The 26136-nt window shown below is 39.4% G+C and overlaps 1 protein-coding gene across 1 annotated transcript in view; it reads right to left on the bottom strand.

The window, feature by feature from the left end:
• The window catches only part of NOTCH2 (notch receptor 2), a 161550-nt gene that overhangs the window by 31339 nt on the left and 104075 nt on the right, over nucleotides 1-26136 (bottom strand). Inside the window, exons 6-17 of the mRNA XM_048220190.2 lie at nucleotides 25485-25718; nucleotides 24008-24163; nucleotides 23364-23552; nucleotides 22300-22413; nucleotides 21367-21480; nucleotides 19445-19678; nucleotides 15656-15766; nucleotides 9652-9844; nucleotides 8918-9063; nucleotides 6621-6734; nucleotides 4100-4219; nucleotides 3527-3679 (exon numbers count right to left, since the gene is read on the bottom strand). Of these exons, the coding sequence (XP_048076147.1) occupies nucleotides 3527-3679; nucleotides 4100-4219; nucleotides 6621-6734; nucleotides 8918-9063; nucleotides 9652-9844; nucleotides 15656-15766; nucleotides 19445-19678; nucleotides 21367-21480; nucleotides 22300-22413; nucleotides 23364-23552; nucleotides 24008-24163; nucleotides 25485-25718 (1878 nt within the window). The remainder of the gene's footprint in view (nucleotides 1-3526; nucleotides 3680-4099; nucleotides 4220-6620; nucleotides 6735-8917; nucleotides 9064-9651; nucleotides 9845-15655; nucleotides 15767-19444; nucleotides 19679-21366; nucleotides 21481-22299; nucleotides 22414-23363; nucleotides 23553-24007; nucleotides 24164-25484; nucleotides 25719-26136) is intronic.

The raw sequence follows: 26136 nt of genomic DNA, 5'->3' as shown, positions 1-26136 counted from the left end.
TGAGAGATTTCAATATCACTGTCAATAATTTATAGAATAAGCAGAAAGAAAATCAGGGAAGACCTAAAAATACTGTTAACCAATTTGAATTAGTAACATTTATAGAACACACCAAAAAAAAACAGCAAAACAGATATTCTTTTCGAGTGCACACAGAACATTTACCAAAACAGACCACAGACTAGGCCATAAGACATGATTTATTACATTTAAAATAAACGAAACGATGTAAAGTATGTTCTCTGATCACAATGGAATTGAACTAGATATGAATAACAAAAACTATCTGGAAGGAATCAGCAACAAAAGATATTTGGAATTAGCAACAACAGAGATGGAGCTAGACAGTATAACGCTAAGCAAAATAAGTTAGAGAGAGACAAATGCCATATGATTTCACTAAAATGTGTAATTTAAGAAAATAAACGAATGAGCAAAGGGAAAAGAGAAAGAGAGAGGGAGAGGGAGAAAGAGAGAGAAAGAAACCAAGAAACAGACTCAACTATAGAGAACAAACTGATGGTTACCAGAGGGGAGGTGGGTGGGGGGATGGGTGAAATAGGTGATGGGGATTAAAGAGTACATTTATGATAAGCACTGAGTGATGTGTAGAATTGCTGAAACACTATATTGTACAACTGAAACTAATAGGACACTGTATGTTAACTATATTGGAATTAAGATTTAAAAATTAATAAAAAAGATATTTGGAATTAAAGAACACACTTCTAAATAATCTATGAGTCAAAGAACAAATCAAAATGGAAATTAGAAAGTATTCTGAGCTGAAACAAAGCATGATATATCAAAATTTGTGAAATACAGCTAAATCAGTGTTTTGAGGGAAAAATATATGTCACTAAATGTTTATTATGTTAGAAAAGTAGACAGAAATAAAATTAACGGTCTAAGCATCCATCTTAAACTAGAAAAGGAAGGGCAAGCTAGATCCAAACTAGGAAGAATAAACAGCAGAAATCAATGAAGAAGTAGAAAACAGTAAACCAGCTGTGAAAAATCATGAAACTAAAAATGGGTTCACTAAAAAGATTACTAAAATCAATAACCTTCTACTAAGAGCAATCACAAAGAAAAGAGAGAAGACATAAATTACCAATATCTGAAATCAGTGAAGGGAAATCACGACAGATCTTAGAAACATTAAAAGTACAATAACGGAATATTATGAATGCCAATAATTCTGACAACTTAGAAAAAGTAAAACGCATTCCTTGAAAGATACAAGTTACCGAAGCTCAATAAAAAAGAAATAGATACCCTGAATAACTGTATCTATTAAAGATATTAAATTTACACTTAAAACCTTCTAAGAAAAGAAAGTTCCAGACCTAGATGTTTAGTAGATGTAATACCAACTGTACACAAACTCTTTCAGTAAACAGAAAGGAAACAATTACCAATTGGTTCTGAGGCTGGCATTGCCCTCTTACCAAAACCATACAAAAATAGCACAAGAAAGCTGGGGAACAATATCCCTCACGAACATAGATACAAAAATTCATAACAAAACACTGAAATCATGTCCAATAAATATGTACATCAAGACCAATTAGAATTTATCCCAGGGAATTTAAGGTTGGTTAAACATTTGAAAATCAATTAACGTAATTCACCTACATTAAAAAAATATTACTACCTCAACAGATAAAGAAAAATCATTTGAAAAAAATCAACATTTATTCATTATAAAAAGAAAAAAAACTCTCAGCACACCAGGAGTATATGGTAAATTCCTCAATTTGATAGAAGACCAAAAAAAAAGCCAACCAACAAACAAACAAAAAACACCAAAAAAACACCAAACCTACAAGTAACATCACATTTAGTGGCAAAAGACTACACACATGCTTCCCCCCACCCCGCCAGAATCAAGTACAAAGAAAGGTTTGCTTCTCTTACCATTTCTATTCTGCATTTACTATGTCTTAGATGGTATAATAATGCAAGAAAAATAAAATATATAGATTGAAAAAGAAATAAAATGTATATGGCTGTACTTATTTAGAGATAACATGATTATCTGTAAAAAACACAAATTCCTGAAAATGTAAACTAAACGAAGCTAAACTAATCTAGAATTAATAAGTGAGGTTAGCAAGATTACCACACAAAATTACTCTTTAAAACCTTTAAAACTCACACTACATGTAAAAATTAACTCAAAATAGATTGTGGACTTAAAGGTCAGTGCTAAAAGTATAAAACCTTTAGAAGAAATCAAAGGACCTTGGGTTAGGCAAAGGTTTGTTAAACAACATTTAAGAAAGATGAACTCTGAAGATTATACTGAACTTCATCAAAATTAAACGCTTCTTCTTCAAAAGAAAGTCAAAACAGAAGCTATAATTGGGAGAAGATAATTGTAAGGCAAATATCTGACAAAGAACTTGTATCTAGAATATAAAGAACTCTTTCAACACAATAATAAGACAATCCAATTTTTCAAGTGAACAGAAATTCTGGATAGACAGCATAGCAAGTAATATAGATGGCTGACCAATAAGCACATGAAAAGATGCTCATAATCATTAATAAGTAGGGAAATTCAAGTTAAAACCATTGGGAAATACCACATACAGCCACAGGAAAGGCTAAAATTAAGGGCAATCATATCCAAGTGTTCTTGAGGATGTGGTTCAACTGGAACTCTCAGACAGTGCTTGTGGGGACAAAAATGGTATAACCACCTTGGAAAACATTTTGGCAATTTTGTGAAACATATACCTACCACATAATTCATCTAATTCCACTCCTAGATATTTACTCAAGAGAAATAAAATCACATGTCTACACAGACTCACTCATAGCAGTTTTATTTATAATATCCCCAAACCTAAAAAAAGCTAAGTGTCCCACTAGTGAATTACAGGATATCCAAATAATGGAATACTACTTAGCAATAAAATAGAATGAATTATTAATACATGTAACATAGCCGAGTCTCAAATAATATGCTAAGTGACAGAAGTCATATTCCCTCTCCCAAAAAAAGTTTGGAAGAGATGATTCCATTTATGCAAAATTATAAAAAATGCAAATAAATCTGTAGCGACAGAGGTAGATCCCTGGTTGCCTGGGACAAGGAAGGGGAAAGGAGGGGAAATTACAAAAGAAAATATTTTTAGGGGGATGGGTATGTTCATTATTTTTAGAGATGGTTTCAGTTTTCAAATGTCAAAATTTATTGAATTATACATTTAAAATATTGGTAGTATACTTTATATTAATTATACCTCAATAGATCTGCTTGAAAATAACAACTATCATAGCATTGTCCCCACTTTGTCAGTATATAAAATCAGTAAGGGAATGCTTAAAGAGATTCTACTGACTCAACTCCTAAAGCCACTAGCTTTGAAAGAAGATTTAAAAAATCCTAATATTAAAGACACGTGATAAACTATTGGGATGGCCAGTCTCAGCACTGAGGGGCAACTGCCTTGATGGGGCTCTGCTCTGCTCCCTGTGTGCCTCACGGGGCTTACGAGTTGGCTGGCATACTCACTGGCAAGGCAGTCATCGATGTCCTCCTCACAGTCCATACCACTGAAGCCTGGAGGACACTCACACATATAGCTGCCCTGGGTGTTATGGCAGAGACCGTGGTTCATGCAGGGCTTGGAGACACACTCATCAATGTCAACTGTACACCGCTGACCTAGAAATACAGGTGCAATGAATGGTCCTGTCTTTGCAAGGTGAGTTCCACAGATGTGTATGGGGGATCCAGGCTTCAGGTGTGGTAGATGGGGATATTCTGGTTGGGCTCCTGCTTTAGGAAGTCCTGTAAGGTTTTGTGTCCCTGTCACAAAATTATTCTGGGCAAGTTTTGCCCACATGGTAAAACTCCCTTAAAACCTCATGGTTTCAGACTCAGGCTGGACTCTTCCAGCCACTGGGGGGCCCCAAAGACATGAAAATGAACAAAGCTTTCTAAGTCATGCCAGTTAGCAGCTCCTATACAAGGCCCATGTTCTTGATGATGGGCAGGCCTCAGAAGACGCGGGCCTTCCATGTTAATCTGATATCTGACCACTTTGTTTAAAAGTCCTGGTTTCTCTAACTCCTGTGTTGTTACCTTGCCAGCCAGGGGCACACAGGCAGGTGTAACTCTCAAAATTTGGTGCCTCTTTGCAAACAGCAGCATTCTCACACGGGTTTGGGGAACAGGGAGCCAACACTGTCTGACAATTCTTGCCTGTAAAGAAAATGACGGAATTTAGAGAAACAGTCAAGGAAACAGAAATTTTGCAAATTCTATACCAAAGGGTGCTCTCTGAATTCAAGTCTAAGGTAGCAGTTAAGAACTCTGGAATCTGAGAGACCTAGGTTCTTTGAGTCTTAGCTCTAACTTGATTACTAACCGTGTGACCTCAGGCAAGTTATTTATCTGCTCTGAGCCTTCCACATAAGCAAAATAAGAACCAGGATGGTACATAACTCATAGAGGCTTTTTAAGAACTAAATGAAAAAATGTTTACAAAGTCTTTATTAGCATAAAGCCTTGCGCATAGAGTGAGTGTTCAACAACTATTGGGCTGCTCTTGTCTTTATTAACATGGGTAGTTATTATCATGGATTTGGACACCTGTATCAGTCAAGCGCGACAGTTTCTGCATCTCCATAGCTAGGAGTCAGCCACTCAGAACCTCAGCCACACAGATCCTCCTTCATGTGAGCCAGGAAGAAGCAATAACACAGCCTCCTACTCCTCACAACCTCTGCTAGCCTATTCCAAAAGGCAATGGAGTTGATCAGAAGGCTATGGGAAGCAGGAAACAGTGAGGTAATGTTGATTGCCTGGTAACATGTCTCCTTATACCAATATCAACGACATGACATTGATATTTGCATACCAATATTTCTTGCCTTAGCATACTGCATATAAGCTTCCAGCACAGGGAAAAAAAAAGGGGGGGGGAATGCATTTATTAAAAGGGAAAGAGGTTTTTTTAAAGTCAGGTTACAACAACTCAACTTAAAATTCTATCCTAAAATTTCATATTCAGAAAGAAAAAAAATTACCACAAATTTTTACCAACATACTCAACCAGTTTTTAAGGTATCTGGTCAGAATAGCGGCTCGCAAGAGAAGGCAATGTTGTTTAGTTCCCTTCATGCTGGCAAAGCTCAATGACAGAACCCTTATCTACATTCAGCACTGAAATTTTAATCTACATAGGCTTTCAGTCTAATATAATTTCCCAAAGTTCATACACAGTAAATTTTTTATTGGGATCCTAATCTGAAGAAAAACTAATAGCCAGCATAGAGTCAAATATTCTTACAGTATCTGAATAGCAAGAAGACAAAATAAATACTTTCACACCTACATCACACTCAGTAAGCCTATGCTATAACTGAGCATAGCGACACCTGCTTATGTCTCCCTGCAGCCATCAAGTCTCAGTCTTTCTGGCTGTGAGACGCTCTTCTTACTACCAACAAATGTGATCAGTGCTGCCATTATGAAGTGTATTTTTTAGACTTCCTTTGTCTGGAGATAGCTAGGGGTCTCCCATAACTTCAGTTTTATCTACGAGGCTGGCTAAATGCAGTTTGCTTCCATGAACATTTCTTCCAAAGAGGGGCAAAGGTAACAATGTAGCATCAAGTCTCTACGGTAACAGAGTTATGGTTTTGGCCACCCTGCCATTCTAAATAGCTGGAGTCACTAGTAACAGCTACTACTAACAGCCCACCAGGGGAGTAAGAACTCAGCCATGCTCCTGGTGCATGCTGCATACTGGGGAAACGTGCAAAGCAATCATCCATATTTCTGTTTTGTTCTCCACATATGAAGAAAATGGATGGTGAGGAGGAAAACCAGCCACACGAACACAACCACACAAAACAATCACAAGACAGCAGCAAGGAGGCAGGAAAATACAAAGAAGAAACAAATGTCTAGGCACACTCCTAAAATACCACCTGAAGCAAAGAACACTTGATACGAAATGAAGTCACACCCATGTCTTCTGTGTGTGTAATCGCTGTCCGAGGGGCAATACCTCTCTGAATGAGACGTAGTGTTACTGAATTAAGGAGAAGAAGGGCTGTTAAGAGGACAAGCTTTAGACTGAGAAGGACTTAGGGGCAAATCTACCACTTACCTATGTGACCTTCGGCAGGTAACTTCTCTTTGCCTCAGCACAAAATGGTCGTAGGAACTTCTACTTTACAGAACTATTGTGAGTACTAATTAAGGAATCCAAAGTATACAAAGTGTCTGGCATATAGTAAATTATCAGTACGTGGTGGTTGTTGTATTATTGAACTAAGACTAAGAACAGAGGCCATGACAACACTGGGTCCATTCAAATAATGAATGAAACCAGCAGCCATACATAATTTTAAAAAACATTTTAAACTCCAAAGTACAAAGAAAGCAAATGAGTTCCCCTACCATTTGCATCTAGGGAGGACACAGTGTTTTCTCAGAGCTCAAGATCTAGTCAGTGAGGGCAGGATGGGTGACCAGGGAGTGATTCCTCAGAGCGGCATCACTGCCCTATAGACCCTGTCTCCAAGACTCAGGAATTTAGAACAACAAGGCAAGAACACACATTCCCTCTGGTCCTTTCACCTGCAGAGCTCACCTGTGTATGGCAGCACACACTGGCAAGTATAGCCACTTATGTCATCAAAGCAGGTTCCTTGGTTCAGACACGGATTTGAAGCACATTCATCAATATTCACCTGACAGTTATAGCCTGCAGACAGAAAAGGTGAAAACCCCCAGAGAAACTGTTAGCCTCCTCATTATCTAAATTACTAAGCAAACCTCTTCATGGTAAATACTTTATTTTAAAGATTTTATTTATTTACTTGAGAGAGAGAAAACACACGCAGGGGGAACGGGCAGAGGGAGAGGAAGAAGCAAGCTCCCCGCTGAGCAGGGAGCTAGACGTGGGGCTCAATCCCAGGACCCCGAGATCATGACCTAAGCCGAAGGCAGACGCTTAACCAACTGAGCCACCCAGGAGCCCCTCATGGTAAATATTAACTGCTTCAGAAATTGAATTTCTTTAGGCCACTGGAATACCTGTTCATTCATTTCAGTGCAAGCCCCTGATATACATACAGTCAGTAAAAGACAGTCAAAATGATGAATGGAAGAAGTATATTCTAACAGTCTAAAGCTTGAATGCACCTCCAAATACAAGTAATTCCTCAACAATGGACCAAGAAGCTCATTGAGGTTAAAACTCTGCTGTTATATCTAAATATCAGCTCGTTCTATACAAAGTAGCTGGTCAGGGCCTAAAAAGAGGTATAATTTATCAAGGGATAATATTTTTTTTTAAGATTTATTCATTTATTTGAGAGAGAGAGGGAAAGTGAGTGTGAGCATGGGGAGGGGCAGAGGGAGAGGGAGAGAATCTCAAGCAGACTCCCTGCTGAGTGTGGAGCCCCAATATGGGGCTCAATCCCAGGACCCTGAGATCATGACCTGACCTGAAATCAAGAGTCGGCTGCTCAACCGACTGAGCCACCCAAGTGCCTCAAGGGATAGTATTTTTAAATACATAATCAAAGCCTCTGGTTTATGCCCCCTCTTTCATATGCACAGTCTCTACCATCGATGTAGTAGTACTTCCTGAAGCTATAAAACTGTTTTCCCCTGATCCAAGACATGGAATCTATTCCCACTATGAAAAAGAGAAAAGTAACGAAGCATTAATGGGACAGGACGGCACCCAAATATTACACACCTTTGCATCTTCAACAGGGCCTGACACAGAGCCTCAAAACAGAGGAACTACAAGCACAGGAGGTCTGGGAGTACAGAGGTCTGGGTTCAAACAGGACTCTGCTACTCACCACTCATACGATTTTGGATTTTACATTTTGATTTTTATTTTGTTTGTTGATCAGCAAGTCTCAATGAGACAAAGAAATAAAAGCACTTTTAAATTTCTTTGCAAATGTAACGTATCAGAAAACTAATGACTAAAATATAGTCCCAGAAAATTTTCAAATAATCAAATAAATTGACCCTGAAACATATTGATGTATCATGGTAGCCTGGCACAATTTTTGAGTGGGGAAATCCGTGACAAGTGGATACAGGAGTGCAAAATAAAATGATTTACCCACAGACTTCACTCTCATGAGATTCTAAGAGAAAACTGACGGTGGAAATACAACAATGACAACTCAAAAAATGATTTTACACAACACCCACTGTAATACATTTTTCCAGAAAGCCATAGGTAGACTATATACTTACCTTATCTCAATGTTTAAGATAATTTGTTGGAAGGGTTTGGAATACATGGATTCTTCCATGACATAATTGCTATCATAATTACAGTAAGACAATATTCTCATTCTACTCTCCAAATCTCTCGTTTTGTTTTTAAAGATTTTTTATTTATTTATTGGACAGAGAGAGAGACAGCAAGAGAGACAGCAAGAGAGGGAACACAGGCAGGGGGAGACGGAGAGGGAGAAGCAGACTCCCTGCTGAGCAGGGAGCCTGATGTGGGGCTCGATCCCAGGATGCTGGGATCATGACCTGAGCTGAAGGGAGATGCTTAATGACTGAGCCATCCAGGCACCCCCTCTCTCCCAAATCTCTTTTGAATTACCATAGAATCAAACCAGCACCAGGGAGCTTACAATTAGAACATCTGTCCAGAGTTGTGTAAGTGGAGTCCTAGCTGCTCACCTTAAATAGTTCTGTAGCTCATCTCCCTGCGAGTAGACTCTATATCTCTTTAGGTTTTTATTCCCCACATGAAAAAATATTAAGTTCTTATAAATATTAAATTCTCAAATTATGTTTGCTGTAAGAGTGAATAGGAACAAAGAAAGGGAAAGAAAGAAGTCAAAGAATATGCAATAAGAAAAAGGCATACAAGGAGACAGAAATAAGCACTTTTGTTTTCACCTTTAAAGCCCTTCTTGCAAGTACACCTGTATCCATTCACCAGATTGTCACAAGTTCCTCCATTCTGGCATGGGTTAGAAAGACATTCATTTCTGTCCACTTCGCAGTTGATGCCAACCCAGCCTGCATCACAGAGGCACTTGTATCTGAAAGGAGAGAGCATTCTTTACTGTGGGGGGGCTGAATGTACAATTGAGTCTTAGGTGAAATACAGGGGTTGGTGAAGAAATGAGGGACAGAGGAGCTCATGGGTAAGCTAATCTCACACTCTGAGTTTCTAGAAAAGTACCTATCAACACATCACAACTCTCAGGGGCTTACAAACCACGAATGTTTCATCAGGGCCATGTCTAAAGTTAGCTGAGACCAACTCCACTCCAGTGGCACACACTGGTACCGTGACAGAACAGAATTGAGCTTTTTTTAAGCAGGGGGAAAGATCAAATAGAACCTCCCTCAGAACTCAATCTTGCAATAATTTCTAAAAGCACAATTGCCAAAGACTCACAAAATAATGCTGGACCTCTCCCATGAGCTGACTACCCCCTGTTTTCTACCTATTCAGTCATGGAAGGTAGAACAGAAGTGGTGGTTTGGAAGACTGAAGGAGACTACCAAAATCTGCAACCCAGTCTCAGCTCAAGCCCCATGTTTCATAGGACATGGCCTGTACTGAAACCCAACTGGCTTGCTACAAATCAATAAGGAACTCTTCATACATGGCAGCTACTCACCCACTGAGGCCCCCAGTACAGTTTCCATGGATGCAGGGGCTGCTCAGGCACTCGTTCACCTGTGAGTAGCAGCTGGGGTGATGGGGACCCTCAGGGCACAGACAGCGGAAACCATTCACATCGTTGATGCACGTTGCACCCTTGCGACAGGGATTGGAGGCACACTCATCAATGTCAATGTTACATCTCTGCCCTGTAGAGAAGGGAAAATTTTTGTCAAATCCAAAATGCTTAGGGAAGAGACACAGAACTATGAGAGATACTGTGTTGACACCTGCCACCTGTACAGGCTATAAGATGCCTTGGGCACCAAATGCAAGATTTAAATAATAAACACCCAAAAGCACTTAGCACCATGGGAGGAAGTAGCAAAGAGCATAGTCAGTCTTTCGATAATGCAGTCATGTTAACAAAACGCTGGAGAAGCACTGCACTGTTTTGATATATATTTCTTCTTTATTCCATCTTAGAAATAGGGAAACTTCAAAAAGAGATCATCAAATGTTACCAAAGCTGGCTGTTCCTCTTGCTGCTGTTCTGAGTACTCTCGAAAAAGCTTTTATCACTGCTCTCAGCTGGCTCACCGCAAACTAATTTTTTCAGTTAGTCAACCTCTTACATTTCTACATATGGTATATCTCAATTACCTGGAATACTTAGTGAATAAATTATTAATTTAATGATTATATTGGTTAAAAAGAAAGCCATTTTGCTTTCATTCTTAGAGTTGTATTAATCCATTTTCTGCCTCAGAAAGAAGGGTATTCTGAACATAATTTTATTGTCTTCTGATAATTGAGAAAATAATCCAGGGTCTCTTAATCTAGACCAGTGGTTCTCAAACTTTAATGTGCAAAAAAAGTCATTTAAAAACCTTGTTTTAAAGGGAGATTCTTAGGCCCTATCACCATAGATTGTGATGGGTGGAGTCCAGCAAACCATATTTTAAATAATGCAGATGGTTCAAATACTATATTTTGAAAAACTTTGATGTAGACAATTATTAATTTATCATCACGCAATAATGTAAATGCTCAGAATATATGAAATTAAGTGACTATATATTCTTCCTCTAAAACCTATGCAAGGCTGCACTTTGAAAAGATGTCAGCTCTAACCTTGACATTTGTTGCTTTAAGCTGAATAAAGTGTGCCACTTATATGAGTTCTGCTTTGCTAAACTTTGAATAATTGAGATTTAACTATATATTCCAAAATGATATAAAATTTTAAAATAACCCATAATTCTGTAAATGAGTGGCAACAAGCAACTGCTGTGAAGGAATTTATATATTTCAAAGAATGCAATTTTCTGATTCAGATAAAAACATGCATTTTTATTTAAGAAAGAGTAACCCTGCATTTAGAACAGGAAATTCCAAATGAAATAGATCCACACCCCTTTAAAGTATGGGTATTAACATTTTTGCACTCTCCATTGCTCTCTAAACCATTATTGGTGGTTCTTGTGGTAAAGACCCATAATCTGGTAGTGGTTGCTGTTTTCCTCTTAAGTGTTTTATTAATAACTTATTTTAAAATACTATTTTCTTAGCCTCAACCTCAGATTTTTTTTAGATGTTTGCCACTGGCACCAAGATAGGAGCCAGAACTGTTCAACTGCACAACTATCCTTGGCCTGCTAGACAGTGGAGAATGAGGAAAAAGCCTTCTTTTTCTGTCCTTTTTAGAAAGCATATTCTCAGAAGTCTCTCCTCCCAGGTTTTCCTCATTTGCTTTAAAAACTCTTCTCAAAATCAATTTCCAAGTCATCCTTAACAGAGAGGGTTGAATGCCTCCTTGTGCAGTCTACCATATGGACTGACCACTGCTTCACTATCAAGGTCCCACCCTTAAGGAGTTTCCACCCAGCATCAGAAATGCCCAGCACAAGGCTATGCATCTTATCGGGCTCAGGAACTACCGAATGAGAAGTTAACCAATGTTTCTCCCTTGCAGGTACTAAAAAAATTAGTGTTTAATGAGCAAAAGCATGGTATAGTCCACTTGAGAGACTGGAGTTGGACGCTGGAAGTCCCATATGTGAGTTCTATTCATTCACTCAGCAATATTTGTGTTTCTCCATGCTAGACACTGTTTTAGACATTGGCTAAAAAGATGATTAGGGAGGTTTCTGCCTTCTGGGAACTCACAGTCCTAGCTGTGCGACTTGACACATACAAAATATATTTGTATACATTGCATGGACACATCAAGCTCTATCCCTCAGTTGTCTTACTTGTTAAACGGGGATAGAAAAACTTCCTTATCTACTTTTTGTGTTTTGTCTTGTTAATATTTTGAGATTTTTTTGAGATATAATTGATGTATAACACCATATAAGTTTAAAGTATACAAAAGACATACTGGGGTGCCTGGATGGCTCAGTCAGTTAAGTGTCTGCCTTTGGCTCAGGTCACGATCCCAGAGTCCTGGGATAGAACCCCACGTTGGCTGAGCAGGGAGTCTGCTTCTCCCTCTCCTTCTGCCCCTCCTCCCAGGTCATGCTCTCTCTTTCTCAAATAAATAAATAAAATCTTTTAAAAAAAAGGTATAGGGCATACTGATTTGATACATTTATATATTGCAATAGATTATCACTTTAATGTTAGCTAACACCTCTATTATGTCACATAATTATCATTTCTTTTTTGTGGTGGGAACAATTAAGACTTACTCTCTTAGTAACTCTGAAGTTTATTATACAGTAGTGCTGACTATAATCACTGTGCTGTGATAGGTCTCCAGACCTTATTTATCTACTAGTTTCAAGTCTGTACTCTTAAATACGTCTCCCCAATTAGCCCAACCCCTGCTAGCCACCATTCTACTCTATTTTTATGCATTTGGCATTTTCGTATTCTGCATACAAGTGATATCATAGAGTATTTGTCTTTCTCTGACTGACTTATTTCACTTAGCATAAAGCCCTAAAGGTTCATCCATGTTGTCTCAAATAGCAAGATTTTATTCCTTTTTATGGCTAAGTAATACAAATTGATTTCAGTATTATTGCAAGATTCCTTGTTCTTAGCAGTGTGCCTCTTTGGGATATGGTATTATTAGGTGCACTAAGGGCCAAAGAACCAAAAAGCAATTGCATGTTAAATGTTTATAAATTACAAATTTATATATTTGTATATATAAATTATACACTCTACTACTGATTAGAAACTAAGAGATTTAGAGAGAGAAGAGATTATAAAACTCATATATATGTTTTCTTATTGTACTTTGGTGATTTTTATATAGTTTTATAATGATATTATAATGAGGATTTGCTACCTTGGTAGATCTGTTACTCATGATTAGCCTTTCAAATGCTTTTTGAAAACTAATAGGTTTTGGTAGATAGTGAAGCTTTCAAAACTTCACCTGTTTGAGATGATACTGGGTTTCTAAGTACAAATAATGATTTACAGCTTAAAAATACAATCAGTCTGTGGTTAAATCATGTAGCTCTGAAAATTACAGTGGATACTTCCAGTATCCTCTATCTGGAAATTACTGGGAATTTTCCAAAAATAGTTTCTAAAATTGTGTTTAGCTACTTCTGCCTAATGTGTTTTTTAAAAATTGAGCTATAAGTGACATATAACATATTAGTTACGGTGTGCAACAGAATGATGTGATATTTGTATATACTGCAAAATGATCACCATAAGTCTAGTTAACATCCATCGCCATACATAGTTCCAAAATTTTTTTCTTGCTTCTTGCCTGTTTTTAAATTGGATTATTTGCTTCTTTACTATTGGCTTTTATGAGCTCTTTATATATTTTAGATATTATTAACCCCTTTTCAGATATATTGTTTACAAATATTTTATCCCATTCTATAGGCTGCCTTTTCAAGTTATTGTTCCTTGCTGTGCAGAAGCACTTTAGTATAAGTAGCCCCACTTGTTTACTTTAGTTTTTGTTGCCTGTTCTTTTGGTTTCTTATTCAACGTATCTGCTTTTATGGACTACTATGAGAAGCCAGCAAAATAATAGATATGAAGGCAAAACTGAAAAAAATAGTTTGTAAAACTGAAAAGTAGCTTGGAGAAGTGTCATTTGATTTCTTACATTTCCCAGTCAATCAGTAAGTATAAAGAGGTCTGAGGAGAATACAGAATTTAGCCTTAAAAAGAAAAACTCATTTACATCTGTCAAAGCTGTCATGAGAATTGTTAAAAAAAAAAAAATAGTATGTTAAAATAAAACAAAAGAAAAGGACAAAACACCTCACATTTAGGGTCATGTATATGTAATACCAGAGTTGTCTGTGGTATTTTCGGTGGCTGATTAAAAAAACAAAAAATGAAAAAAAAAAAAAAAAAACACAACGAAAAAAAATAGACATAGAAAATCGTTCCAAGAACAGAGTACCACCCAGTAACCAAAACATTCCAGTTCTTGGTTATGTAATTTCATGCTACACCTTAGGTTTATTTTAGGATATTTTTAGCCTATGTCCTCCCTCCTTGACCTCCTTGGTTTGCTGAATGTTAAAAAGAGAGAGAATATGATTTACTGGCATTTCAAAAAAAAAAAAAAAAAAAAAAAAAAAGCCCAGTGCAAGGCTCATGTATCTAAAAAGACCAGAACAGGCACCCACTTAGGCTGTCTGGTGAGGTGAGAATGGGCATGGGCTCTAGAGTAGGACCACTGGACTGGAACCCTGGCCACAGCACACCTGTAATGTTACTTAACCTCTCTAAGCTCTGGGTTTCTCATCAATACCATAGGAATGATAATGACTGTGATAATTAAATGAGATTAGGCACCTACCCCCTAGCTCAAAATAAGCTCTTAATAAATGGTAGCTATTCTCTTATTACCTATTTAACAAAAATGCACCTATTATCCTATCTGGCAGGAATTTTTGTGTATTTAATTCGCTGTCACTTAATCTTGGAGTAACAAGTTCCAGGACTCAGAAGTACAGCTGGCTACTATGAGCAGTGCTGGGCACTAGATAGGACAGCTTTCATCATGCCTGTCTCTGAGTGCTCTTTCACTGAGCAGAGATCGCAGTGACCCGTGCGAGCCACATACATTACTCCCTTGCATTCACAATCATACCAAGCAGGAGAGAGGATTGTGAAATATACAGGAAAGTAAGTTCCCGGCAAGCAAGAGGCAGACATTCACTTTACTTGGCCCTGAATGCCTTTTGACATCACCGTTTAAAAAGCTCTGAGGGAAATTTCTCACACTGGTTGCAAATGACCACATGGTATTTATTAAATGGTAACATTATTATGTTAAGTGCCTGCTTGTGTGTGGCACCGTCTAGAAAGAACAGGATAGACATCATATATGCCCTCTGATGGTGCCATTAACAAACAGCTGTGTCAGTAAGGTGCCTCAGATTTCTCAGGAGCCCCTACCAGTTTTTGATCAGGAGGGTAAAAGATAAAGGCAATCTTATTAACAAGAGAGAGAAGATTTATGTTGGTGTGTGTGTACACAAGCATGTGTGTGTAAATGTTCTAGCTACTTACAATAATTACAACCAATTTTATTTTAGTCATCTACTTTCTTCCTCCTAGTGAGAAAAGATCTCCCTTGCGCCAGCCAAGTTAGCTTGGTCCTCCCAAGTTCTGGCCTCATCTAACAATCTCCCACAAGAGGAAATACTCAGAAAAAAGCATTTAGTTTCTTCAGAGAATTTTATCTTGGCTATACTTTTATGGAAGGCATTCACTACTAAATGTAGCAAATTAAAGGTGGCATTAGATGTTTTATAACTCAAGCACAGTGACAGAAACTCTGGTTTCTAGAAATGCTTTTCAGGTAGCTATAACACGTGGTCTAAAAACTCTAACTAATGAAAAACTTCATGTTACAGTTTGGGGAAGTCCTGAAAGTAGAAAACTGGGCCAGAGAAGTACAGGTACAAACTTCTACCTTCCAAGAGATAAAGAAACAGGAAACATTTGAAAAGTGATTTTCCTTTAGATGCCGCTTTCCCAATAGGGCTGGGACCTCCGGACAAAAAAAAAATGTTTGTTACCTGTGAATCCTGGTGAGCAGACACAACTGTAACGATTAATGCCATCCATACAGACTCCATGGACACAAGGGTTACTTGCACAGTCATCAAAATTGATTTCACAATTAATACCTGCAAAGATAAAAGCAAAAAGAAACCAGCATTACCACAAAAATAGTGTGAGATACTAGGTGTTGAGAAATCTAAAGAGCATCCAGACAACCCTGGATAGAATAAAGCATCAGATCTCCAAAGTGTAGTCCTCCAGACCCCGTCAAGAGGGATTATGAGGTCAAAACTATTTTATGAATCATATTAAGTCACTATCTCACTGTTCCAGTGTGTTGGCATCTGCACTCATGGTGCAAAAGCAATAGGAGTGATTACTGGCATATTAGCAGGAATCAAGGTAGTGGTGCCAAATGGTACTACTTAGTGGTCATTATATTCTTAACCTCCATGCACTCACAATTTAAACCAAACAAAAAGACAGTCTCACTTAAGAATGACTTTGGTGAAGAAGTCAAATTATTAACTTTATATTTTTATTATATCTTAACCCTTGAATATACATCTACTGTGCTGTGTAATGAAATGGGAAATAAAGTAATTCTGCAGCATGCCAAAGTATACAGTTGCTTCCAGGAAAAGCAGTTGTTTGACTGTTTGAGCTCTGCGCTGAACACGCTTTTTTCATGGAATCCCATTGTAATCGAGAGAACAACTGACAGGGGAACCAGGGCTATTCAGACCTAAGTATTTAGCAAACATTAAGTGAAAGAAGTAAACCTGTCATTTCAAGGAAAACAACTGGCAGTACTGTGTTCCAAAAATAAGATTTAAGCTTTTGCATGAAAACTAGAATTTTGGAACTTGTATCCACTGCCAGAAGCTTGAAACTGTCACTATTATGGACATAAGGATATATCTTAAAGGGTCTGGTATCTTCCTCTGGGGCTGTGCTGCCTCCCTTCTGGCCCATTCCCCAGATGAATGGTAGAGTCTGGCTATATTAAGAAAGGCTTAATTGTAGATATGGGTAACTAAACTATACCAATCATAATTTTTACCATCATTTTCTAAAAATACTCATGATATTTTGTCATTTACTTAACATGAATTTAGTGATGCTTTATTTCCCATTCATAGAAAAATGCCTTGGTAGTCTAAAAATCTAAAAATAAAGCCTGGTAAAAAGGATATAAACTAACAAAATTTCCTTGAAAAAATGTGAACATTTTGGTTTACTCACACTTTGTATTAATATTTATTAATAATTACATTAAAAATTTACTCAACACTTTGTATTAATATTTATTAATAATTACATTAAAAATTTACTGAGCATGCAAGTACTTTGCCTCCCACTTTACATAACTTTTCTCTAGTCTTCTCACTCAAGTGGCATATCAAGTTGCGTTACACCCATTTTATCATGCACTTGCACAATTACTCCAGCACAGCCAGGATGTGAGCCAGGCACTTTGGATTCTACACTCTTTGCCACACCATACTGGTCACTCTGTGATTAATGAGGTCATGCTGCCTCACTAGCCACAAATGAGGCAAGAGTTTCCATATTCCTTGTATACAAGTGCACACTTTTAGGAGAAGTGTCTAGCCATTGGCTGATAACCCCCAATTACCCAAAATTGACCACGGCAGGCCACAGGAGGCTATATTTATTCGAGCAAGAGCAGACACCCTGCCCAAGATGGGACAATGAGATTTTCTCATTGAACATTGGATTATGAACTGTGGGAACTATGGTCTACAAATTGCTCTGCTTCCTGCTGATTTCTGCAAAGCCTTATTGATCAATTCTCACTTGGAATCTGTAAGATACTTCTGTGTGCTTTCACTAAATTCTTGGTCTGTTTTGTAGTTATTGTTTGCTTGTTTGCTAAAGAGTCTTTAAACTAGTCAAGTTGGTTTCTGTGATTTAAAACCTAAAGAAACTTACTGAGAACAGTTTCCCATCGTAAGACCACAGGTGAAAGAAGCTTCAGATGTGATTCTAGGCAGTGTATCTCACTTTAAGTACCCAGTAAGTGAGAAACCACAATTATAACCAGCACATTGTAAAGCATCCCTTCTGTCTATACTCATCCAAACCCCAACCTACCAACTCAGGGCCATGTTATGAATGGGTCATGGATTCTTCCTCTAGAACTCAAGAGTCTACTCATAATGACTAAATAGACCTGTTCATCCAGGCCCCTAGTACATGTCAGGGCTTTCTCCACCCATTACAGACCAAGATTTTTCATGATGCCTGCATCTTTTTGCTTTAATTCTCCCAACAGCCACAGGAAGCGATTTTGCAGTTTTCTGAGAGATTCTGGGCCTTCATTCTACGCTGCCTGCACACTACTCATATTTACTTCTTGCATTTCTCAGTGACAGCTACTTACACCTTGTCTTCTCTGTCCTCCCCAGGGAATACACCTGATACATCCTGGCATAAAGATATAATCCCAGAGAAAACAAAGTGTTTGCCAACCCACCACTCACCCAGGTTTCCAGTACATTTGCTATAATGGGGATGATAGCAAAGCCTAAAACAGCCCCACTATTCTAAAGGCATCCTTTCAATCACTTGTAAATCTCTCAAATTTCTTTTCGTACTGCAATTTCTCATGTCTGGGGACCAGCCCGGAAGCAAATTGCTTTTGGAAGGTTTCACAAAGATCTATTCAGCCCTTTTAGTGAGTTATCTAAACGTGGGGAGGGGGAAGGCATTTTCAACTGTGAAGGCATGGGATGTTTTTCGTATGCTTGAGCAACTCAAAAAGGACTTTGTTTTCAAACTTGGCATGTACGAGGTCCTGGATGAAGACCAGGGCCTTTGACAAGTTTGAAGAAATGGATTTGGAAATAACAAAATAAAATGAGGGCAGTTAACCACCTCCCCCACCTCTGCCCCCTACATAGGCCATTTTCCTTAAATCAAGAATGAGTTCTCAATAAATCACTCCCTTGTATTGGCGGGTTCCTTCTAACAAAGGCACACACTAGTTAATCTTCCACTAATACATTTTCTTTGATCTGAGACATAGTACTTCTCTGTCCATTAACCACAGTTGTGACCATAATTATTCCTCGAATAAGTAAAACAGACTCCAGTGAAACCTGTGAAATGCTGCTGCCTGAGAAAATAATTCAACATTCCCCCAGTAAGGAGCAGCATGCCCTCCCAACTAACAAGCAGTCACTCAACCAGTGTAGGGAAACAGCAATGAACTCGGGGATGGAAATGGTGGCTCTGCATTCTAATTTACAATGAGTGGGAGGTGCTGCAAAGTCTCCCCAATCCCTGAGAATCCCCGCAAATGCCAAAGACCCACCAGAGACACATGGTGGAAGAAAACTGTCACATTAAAGATACTGGACTCTGAAATAGAGAAAAACACAACTGGAAGGACAGGAGGGAGAGAGAAGGGAAAGGGCCAGCTTCATTAATCTGAGTGTGGTGGAGGCTAAAGAAAAAAGGCAATCAAATCAAGCCACAAAGCCAACAGGATTTCCAGTTTTAAATAATAATTTCAATTTTTTGAAGCTGTATGTCTCCTCTTAATGAAAAACACACACCCAAAATCATCAGTTTTGAAAAGCTATTGCCTCCAATTTCTCCAGTGGCTAGAGACATCTGCCTCTGAGATGTTTCTGGCTCTAGCTCTGGCTGTGCATCTCAGAATCAGGATTATTTCTCAGTTATCTGAGCCTATGCCATGACAGCCAGAGACATGTGTGTACACTGTCTGGGGGGAACAGTGAGAGCCCAGAGGAGACACAGTCAGCGCAGCTTACCTGACGTGCCGGGCTGGCAATTGCACTGGTAGCCATTCACCAGGTCGATGCAGCGGCCGTCATTCAGGCAGGGGCTGCTGTAACACTCATCTATCTGGTCACTGCAGATGGCACCCATGTACCCTGGGTTGCAGATGCAGGTGTAGGAATCAATCCCATCCTGACACTGGCCGTGGTGGCAAGGATCAGGGTCACAGTTGTCGATGTTCTCATCACACAACACACCAGTGAATCCTGGGAAGGAATTTTACCAAGGAGGCTTAAAACCATGTCAGACACTCCACACCTGCACGTAAGTATGGCCGCATCCACTTATCCTACAGACCTCAGGTCTTAAAACAGTTCATGCTGCACACAATGAGCAGCTGAAGCCAACTATTTGCCTGATTTATAAGGCAAGCTTAGAGTTGTGCTTAAAATAAAGTTTTTCAAATGATTTGTAGAATTCAAATACCTTTTTTAAATGATCAATGGTTTCACTGCAGAGATACTTCAACTGCATCTTCATTTCATGCTGAGCCTCAACGGGGAATAGTTCTCAAGATTTTTCCATTATATATTTACCTCTATATTCCTTTCTTCCCAAAACCAACATACAGATATAGTATTAATGGTTACATGTACCTTATCTCCCCAATTCTGACCTTAGAGGACAGAGAACTTTTCTTAATCCCTCTCAAACCCTCCCAGAGTACTTTGCTTATCTACTAAGCTTTTAATAAATACCTGTTAAATAAAATGAATGAAAATTTGTGAGTGTTTAAAAGAAAAAGAGGCAAATAAAGCCTCCTTCATTCAATCCATTCTTTTAAAGGATTTTAAAGGAAGAGGGGCTCTCTTCTTTTTTAAACATGAATTCAAGGTTTTTAAACGCTCTCCAGTGAAGGTTATTCTCTACGAGGATAATCTGGCCAGAGGAGGACAAAACCTGGAACTTCTCCAACCAAGGACAACAGTTCGTGAAAAGAGAAAGCAGTTAAGTGGTTCATCTGACAGGACCTAATCTAAGGAGGCGCAGTAAATGGTAATGTTCCAGTACTACCAAAACACTCATTCTCTGTGTTTATTTTTGTGACTTAGTTCCCTTTTCTGTCATCAGAAAAAAATCATGCACATGATGTTTAAAATCCTTTAAGAATCCATCTTCTAAAATAAGAAAAAGGTCTTAAGTTATATCCACAACTTCTTTCTTCCTTAAGTGGTCATACAAAAGACAAATTGGGAAATCATCTTTTCTAATAATTTTTAGTCTTTCTCTATAATACTGGTCTGTGCAGAAGCAAATGTGTAACAAGGGACGTTGGGCTTATTCAAATCCACTCCCAAATGAAAAATGTGGCCACAGATCAGAAACGTAGACTATTTGTAAACAGATTTTTTTGTCACTGTAGTAGCAGAAGTCAGGAAAGAGGACCTAAACTTTCCCAGACAGAACTCTCTCTCCCGTTCAGATACACACCTGACTCTCAGGGCCTGAGCAGTTTTTTTATGCAGAAAACCTCTGCACTTGCACACAATGGCCCTTAGGTTTCTGGGCCTTTGTTCAATCACTTGCCCCAAGAAACACAGAGACAGGCCTCCTGCTGAGAAGCCCCAGTGAAAAATAGCTTTCAGCTGGAATTCTTCCCTTTCCCAAAGGAGTAAGTCAAGCCAGCTGGAAACTCACCACTGCCAAAATCTGTCACAGAAAGACATGGACACCAAATGGAAATGTCCAAGCCAGGCCACTACTGTGGTGGAAAAGGAGGCAGGTGTTGTAGAAGGAAACAAGGAGAGCAACAAAAAATACGCTAGAAGCAGCTCTCTCTAAACACAGAGCAGCCCGTTAGTGGACTGGCTCGGTAGGACAGTTAGAAGAGGACAGTCTCCTATTTTGTTCAAATGGACCCATCAGAGGGGATGAAAAGTGAGAACAATCTTACCTGTGGCACACTGGCATTCATAGCCATTCGGGTGATCAATACACTTTGCCCCATTCAGACATGGAGTACTGGAACAGTCATCAATATCAATCTGGCAAACTGGCCCAGTGAAACCTTAAAAGGACAGTGATGACATAAGTCAAAGGGCTATCCTATGTGTGTCTAAGGTCTACCTATGATATCCCATGAGAAAGATGCCCAAGAAAGGTTGGGCTAAGTTACCAGCAGGTCTTAAAACAATGGCTCAGCAAACATAAAATTATTCTCCCCAACAGGTAACTAGGATAATTGGGTGAAGCTCAGGGCATCAGAGGCAACTGGGTGTGTCTCCACTTCTGCTTCTTCCTACTGCAGATTTCACTTCTACCTGAAGTAGGGACTAAATAGTTATATACGGAGCCCTCAAACAAGTGAGTACAGCTTCAGAGGAACTGGAACCTCTCTGAAGAAACAACATGAGAGACTATAGTCTGTGCCAGAAAATCTGGCATGTCTTCAAGAATAGCTTTGGGGAGCAAAAGGAGACACAGAGTGTTCTTTGGAAAAAACTGACTTGTGTTGCCTGTTTCTGGATCCAGGGTGAAATATCTAAAAATAAAAATCTCACAGAGGGGCTTCAAGAATATGACCCGGGGGAGCGGAGAACCCTGAACAGCCTACAACAGGCTTCTGTGAGGTATGACCTTTCTGAAATATATACACAGACAGAGAGGTCATGGGCCATTCAGAATAGACTTGGACTTCTGGCCAGAAAGGATCTGGATGATACACTAGCTGAAACAAACTCCCCATTTCTGTAACACTCCTATCCTGAAGTGCTCACTTTAATGACTTCCTCATGTACAGCCCACACACATTCTCTCCTCCTCCCTTCCTTGTGGTCAGCCAGCTTTGTGCTTTCAAAGAAAACAGGGGCAGGTGGTGGGCACTTACCAGGCGGACACAGACACTGGAAGCGATTGACTTTATCCACACACTGACCATTGTTCACACAAGGGTTGCTCTGACATTCGTTTATCTCCAATTCACAATGCACACCTTTGAAACCTGAACAAATTGGACCACACAAGTGGCTTAGAAAGAGAGAAAGGCATACTCTAGCCAAGAAAGCACAAATTTGCAGAGATGACTATATCCCCTACGAGCATGAACATTTCTGCAGAAGGCAAAGGGGACTCTGCCATGATGGGAAATAGTCCCTGCAAGTATCAGCAAGAGAGGAGAATACAGCAAGGTAGCCATGTCACTGTGAAGAGGGAGAAGAGGTTACTTCCAAAGACACTGGCAAAACATAGCATGCCAGCAAAGACTGTCCCACGTTCTCTGACCAGTCCCTGCTTCACTTTCAGAGCAGTACCAGGCCCACAGGTTCTCTAGTTAATGTTCCTAAAGACCTGCTGCGCTGGAGATGCTGTTGCTCTCAGGGTACAAGTTAAGGTCAGGAGGGCCTCCCAATGCTACAGTGGCTAGCAGCCTTAATCTGGCAAAGGAACTACTGTCGTATGTCACTTTAAACTAGATTTACCTGAGCTCTCTAAGGATTCAAGAAATGGTTTCTGCAGAAGAACTCCAGAATACAACTAATTATATGCACATCACTATGGACAGATGGCAAGTTCCTATACAATTATGGGTAAAATAATTTCTATAAATGGAATAGTATGATATTTATAATATATCAAGAGATCCGAAAAGCTTGCTATTTAAAGGATTCTTAGGGTAAATCCTTTATTAAATCAAATAATACTTGCATAAAAACAATCACTTCTGAATTTTTCTCTTACATGTAGTGATGCTGACATATGGACTTGTTTAACTTGGTCTCCAGAGCTCTAAGAATTCTAGCACCGCATTACTCCTTAAAGGTCCCCTTGGCTGGGAACCCTGTCATTATTGGGAATTAAATGCTGACAGAGTTCATGGAATTGCCACCCTATACTGAAAAGTGCAGGGCAGTGCCTTTTGTGTAGACCCCACACACTGATGGGCCCATGTACCTGGCATGCACAGACACGTGAAGCCTCCAATCTTATCCAGACAGGTTGCATCGTTCTGGCAGGGGTCGGAATGGCACTCATTGATGTCCATCTCACAACGAGGCCCTGCATAGCCCTTCAGACATTCACAGTGGAAGGCACCATCTGTGTTCACACATTTTCCTGCGTGCTCACAAGGATTGCTATTGGCTGGAAAATACAAGCACCAATTACTGGGATCAAAGTACTTTGATGGAGTTTCCACAAATGTGGATTACAGAAGTAGGTCTGATTATTACGGCATAAGAGCCAAGCCTTTAATAATCAGGTTCTCAATTTCTAATTTTCTTCCTTAAAAAACAAGGAAAGAAGGGAAAGGAAAGGGTAGGGGAAAGGGAAAACAAAGGAAAGACAGACTAAGGTAATCTCAACTCTTTTGCATCTCTGCTGTTCTTTTCCCCAAACTGTCACCAAAGTAGGGCTTTCTACTAAGAAGCAGGTACAGACCTTCCATATATTCAATTCTCAAAAGAGAATATATGTTTACACTGAGAATTCATAAACAGTGGACATGTAGCAGGAGAGATCTGAGGTTTTGCTTCTGTTTGAATGCTTGCTGAGCTCGACAGACACCATGAGGAATAGGAAAGGTTCCACATACTCACCCATGGCACACTCATCCACATCTTCTGTGCAGTCAGCCCCTTTGTAGCCTTGGGGGCAGGTGCAAATATACTGCCCATTCAGGGGGTTGGTATCACACAGTGCCCCCTTGTGGCAAGGATTGCTGATGCATGCATCATCCAGATGACATAAGAGACCTGTCATAGGGTGGAGCAAGGAGAATGAAGAGAAACTGTCTCTTACTTGAGGAAGAGTTTTCTCTTTCATGGAGGAGGGAAAACCTTATGGTCACCTCACCAAAATCCAATATGGAGATTTACAGGCAACTTCCCCTTTACCTAATCCTACATCTTAGGGATGTGCTGCATCTAACAGCAAGCAAAGAGCTTCTGCAGACAACTCTGGTGCTCTGACCCTGAGCTCTCAGCTAGACCTCTCCTCAAGGGTCTAGTCATCTACAGGCCATAAAGTGAGATGGTCAGACAATGAAGATATCCTTCTGATAGTGCTGCCAGATTTAGCAAATAAAAATAGAGGATGCCCAGTTCAATCTGAATTTCAAATAAACAAATAATTTTTGCCATATATTCCAAATACTGCATGCACCTTAGATCTTACTTAGCAACATACTTTCCCCAAATAATGCTACCTGATGGTCAAGGGCCACCGGTATTTCACTAGCCTCAGAAGGAAAAAAACAGCTGAATATCATCAGCCTGTACTAGGGCAGCCTTTTAAACAGTGTCAACATTCCTGGCTCAAGTGCCCTCAGGACTCTGAAGGTATTACTAGGCCCCACGTTCTGTGTAGTTCACATGGGAACTGGATTTTCCAGTCTGCAATTACCTTAAGAACAGGTAACCAAGGCTTCTTACAAAGCTGGACGTGGGACTTTTGGAAAGGCATAGATATAAGAACACTTCAAAAGTGCTGGGCACAAGTTCTCTCAGTTAAGCTATCTTCTTCCTTCACATTCCTCCTTTCACTGCTCTCTACTCCTAGGACCGGGAGCTGTTAACTTGAGAGGCTAGAGCAATGTTAACTTTGCAGTTAGTAAAATTCCTCCCTTAGAGGAATATTTTCATAGACACTGAGAGCTGGAATGCATTCAAATGCTTCTCTCCTCCCAACTCCTTCCGAGTAAAACGTTTCTTCTCAAAATGAAGTCTCTAAATCCATTTATTAGTAATTTTGTCTTAATTTTCGAGACATTAATCTTAATTTCTGAGGTGTTTTTCGCCTAAATCTTGAGGTCAACAGATGCTCCCAAGGCAATAGTTACTTTCATTTTTGGGGGGAATGAAAAACTGAGGTATGCAGACTTGAGATGAGAGCCAAAAGTCCTAAAGAAGAAGACTAATTTCATAGTACTTTGGCTAGCAATTATATTTCCAGGACAGTCTTGAGTAACATGTTCCTACAGATGCTAATTAAAAGGACACAACTCAGGGAATGAAAGAGATCCCGAATGCTCACTGGCCCCGTCCCTGAACTCCAGTTCTGCCCTGCTGGCCTTACCTGCCTTTCCTTCTGGGCACATGCAAGAGAAGGAGGCCACACGGTCAATGCAGGTGGAGCCCGGAGTGCAGGAGGCGAAGGCACAGTCATCAATGTTCTCACTGCAGTCATCTCCACTCCAGCCATTAACACATACACAGCCATAGCCCCCATTGCGGTTGGTACAGGTGCCCCCATTCTGACAAGCATTAGGTTGCAGCAGACACTCATCCACATCCTCTGTGCAAAACTGTCCTTTGGGGGAAAAAAGTGCCTTTGATTAGGGCTCTTAAGTCTCAAAGGATTAGTACCATACCCACAACATTCTTCACCCTCATGTGACCTGCCTGAAATTAAGGCAAACAGATCTTCCAGCAGACCAGGTCTTCACATAAATCTTAAGGCTATCATGAACCATCCACATGATATTTATTCCAGGCAAATAACTTAAAAGAATGGAAACTGCTATTCCTAGAAATACATGAAAATTAACCCAACCTATCAAAGAAAAGATTAGTCTTTTCTTTGTAGCATCCTTGACTCAGTTAAATCCCTAGGACAATGAATATGTAAGTGAGAAGAGCAACGGAAGAGAGTGTATGAGATGAGTAAGAAACAGAATGATGAGAAGGAACCCAAAGGTCAAAATGTCAGGGCAGTTGTTCTATATCCT

Source organism: Ursus arctos, unplaced genomic scaffold (genome assembly GCF_023065955.2).
Source record: "Ursus arctos isolate Adak ecotype North America unplaced genomic scaffold, UrsArc2.0 scaffold_12, whole genome shotgun sequence".
NCBI lineage: Eukaryota > Metazoa > Chordata > Mammalia > Carnivora > Ursidae > Ursus > Ursus arctos.
Note: the sequence above shows the minus strand (reverse complement) of the source record. Positions and strands in the feature narration are given on the sequence as shown.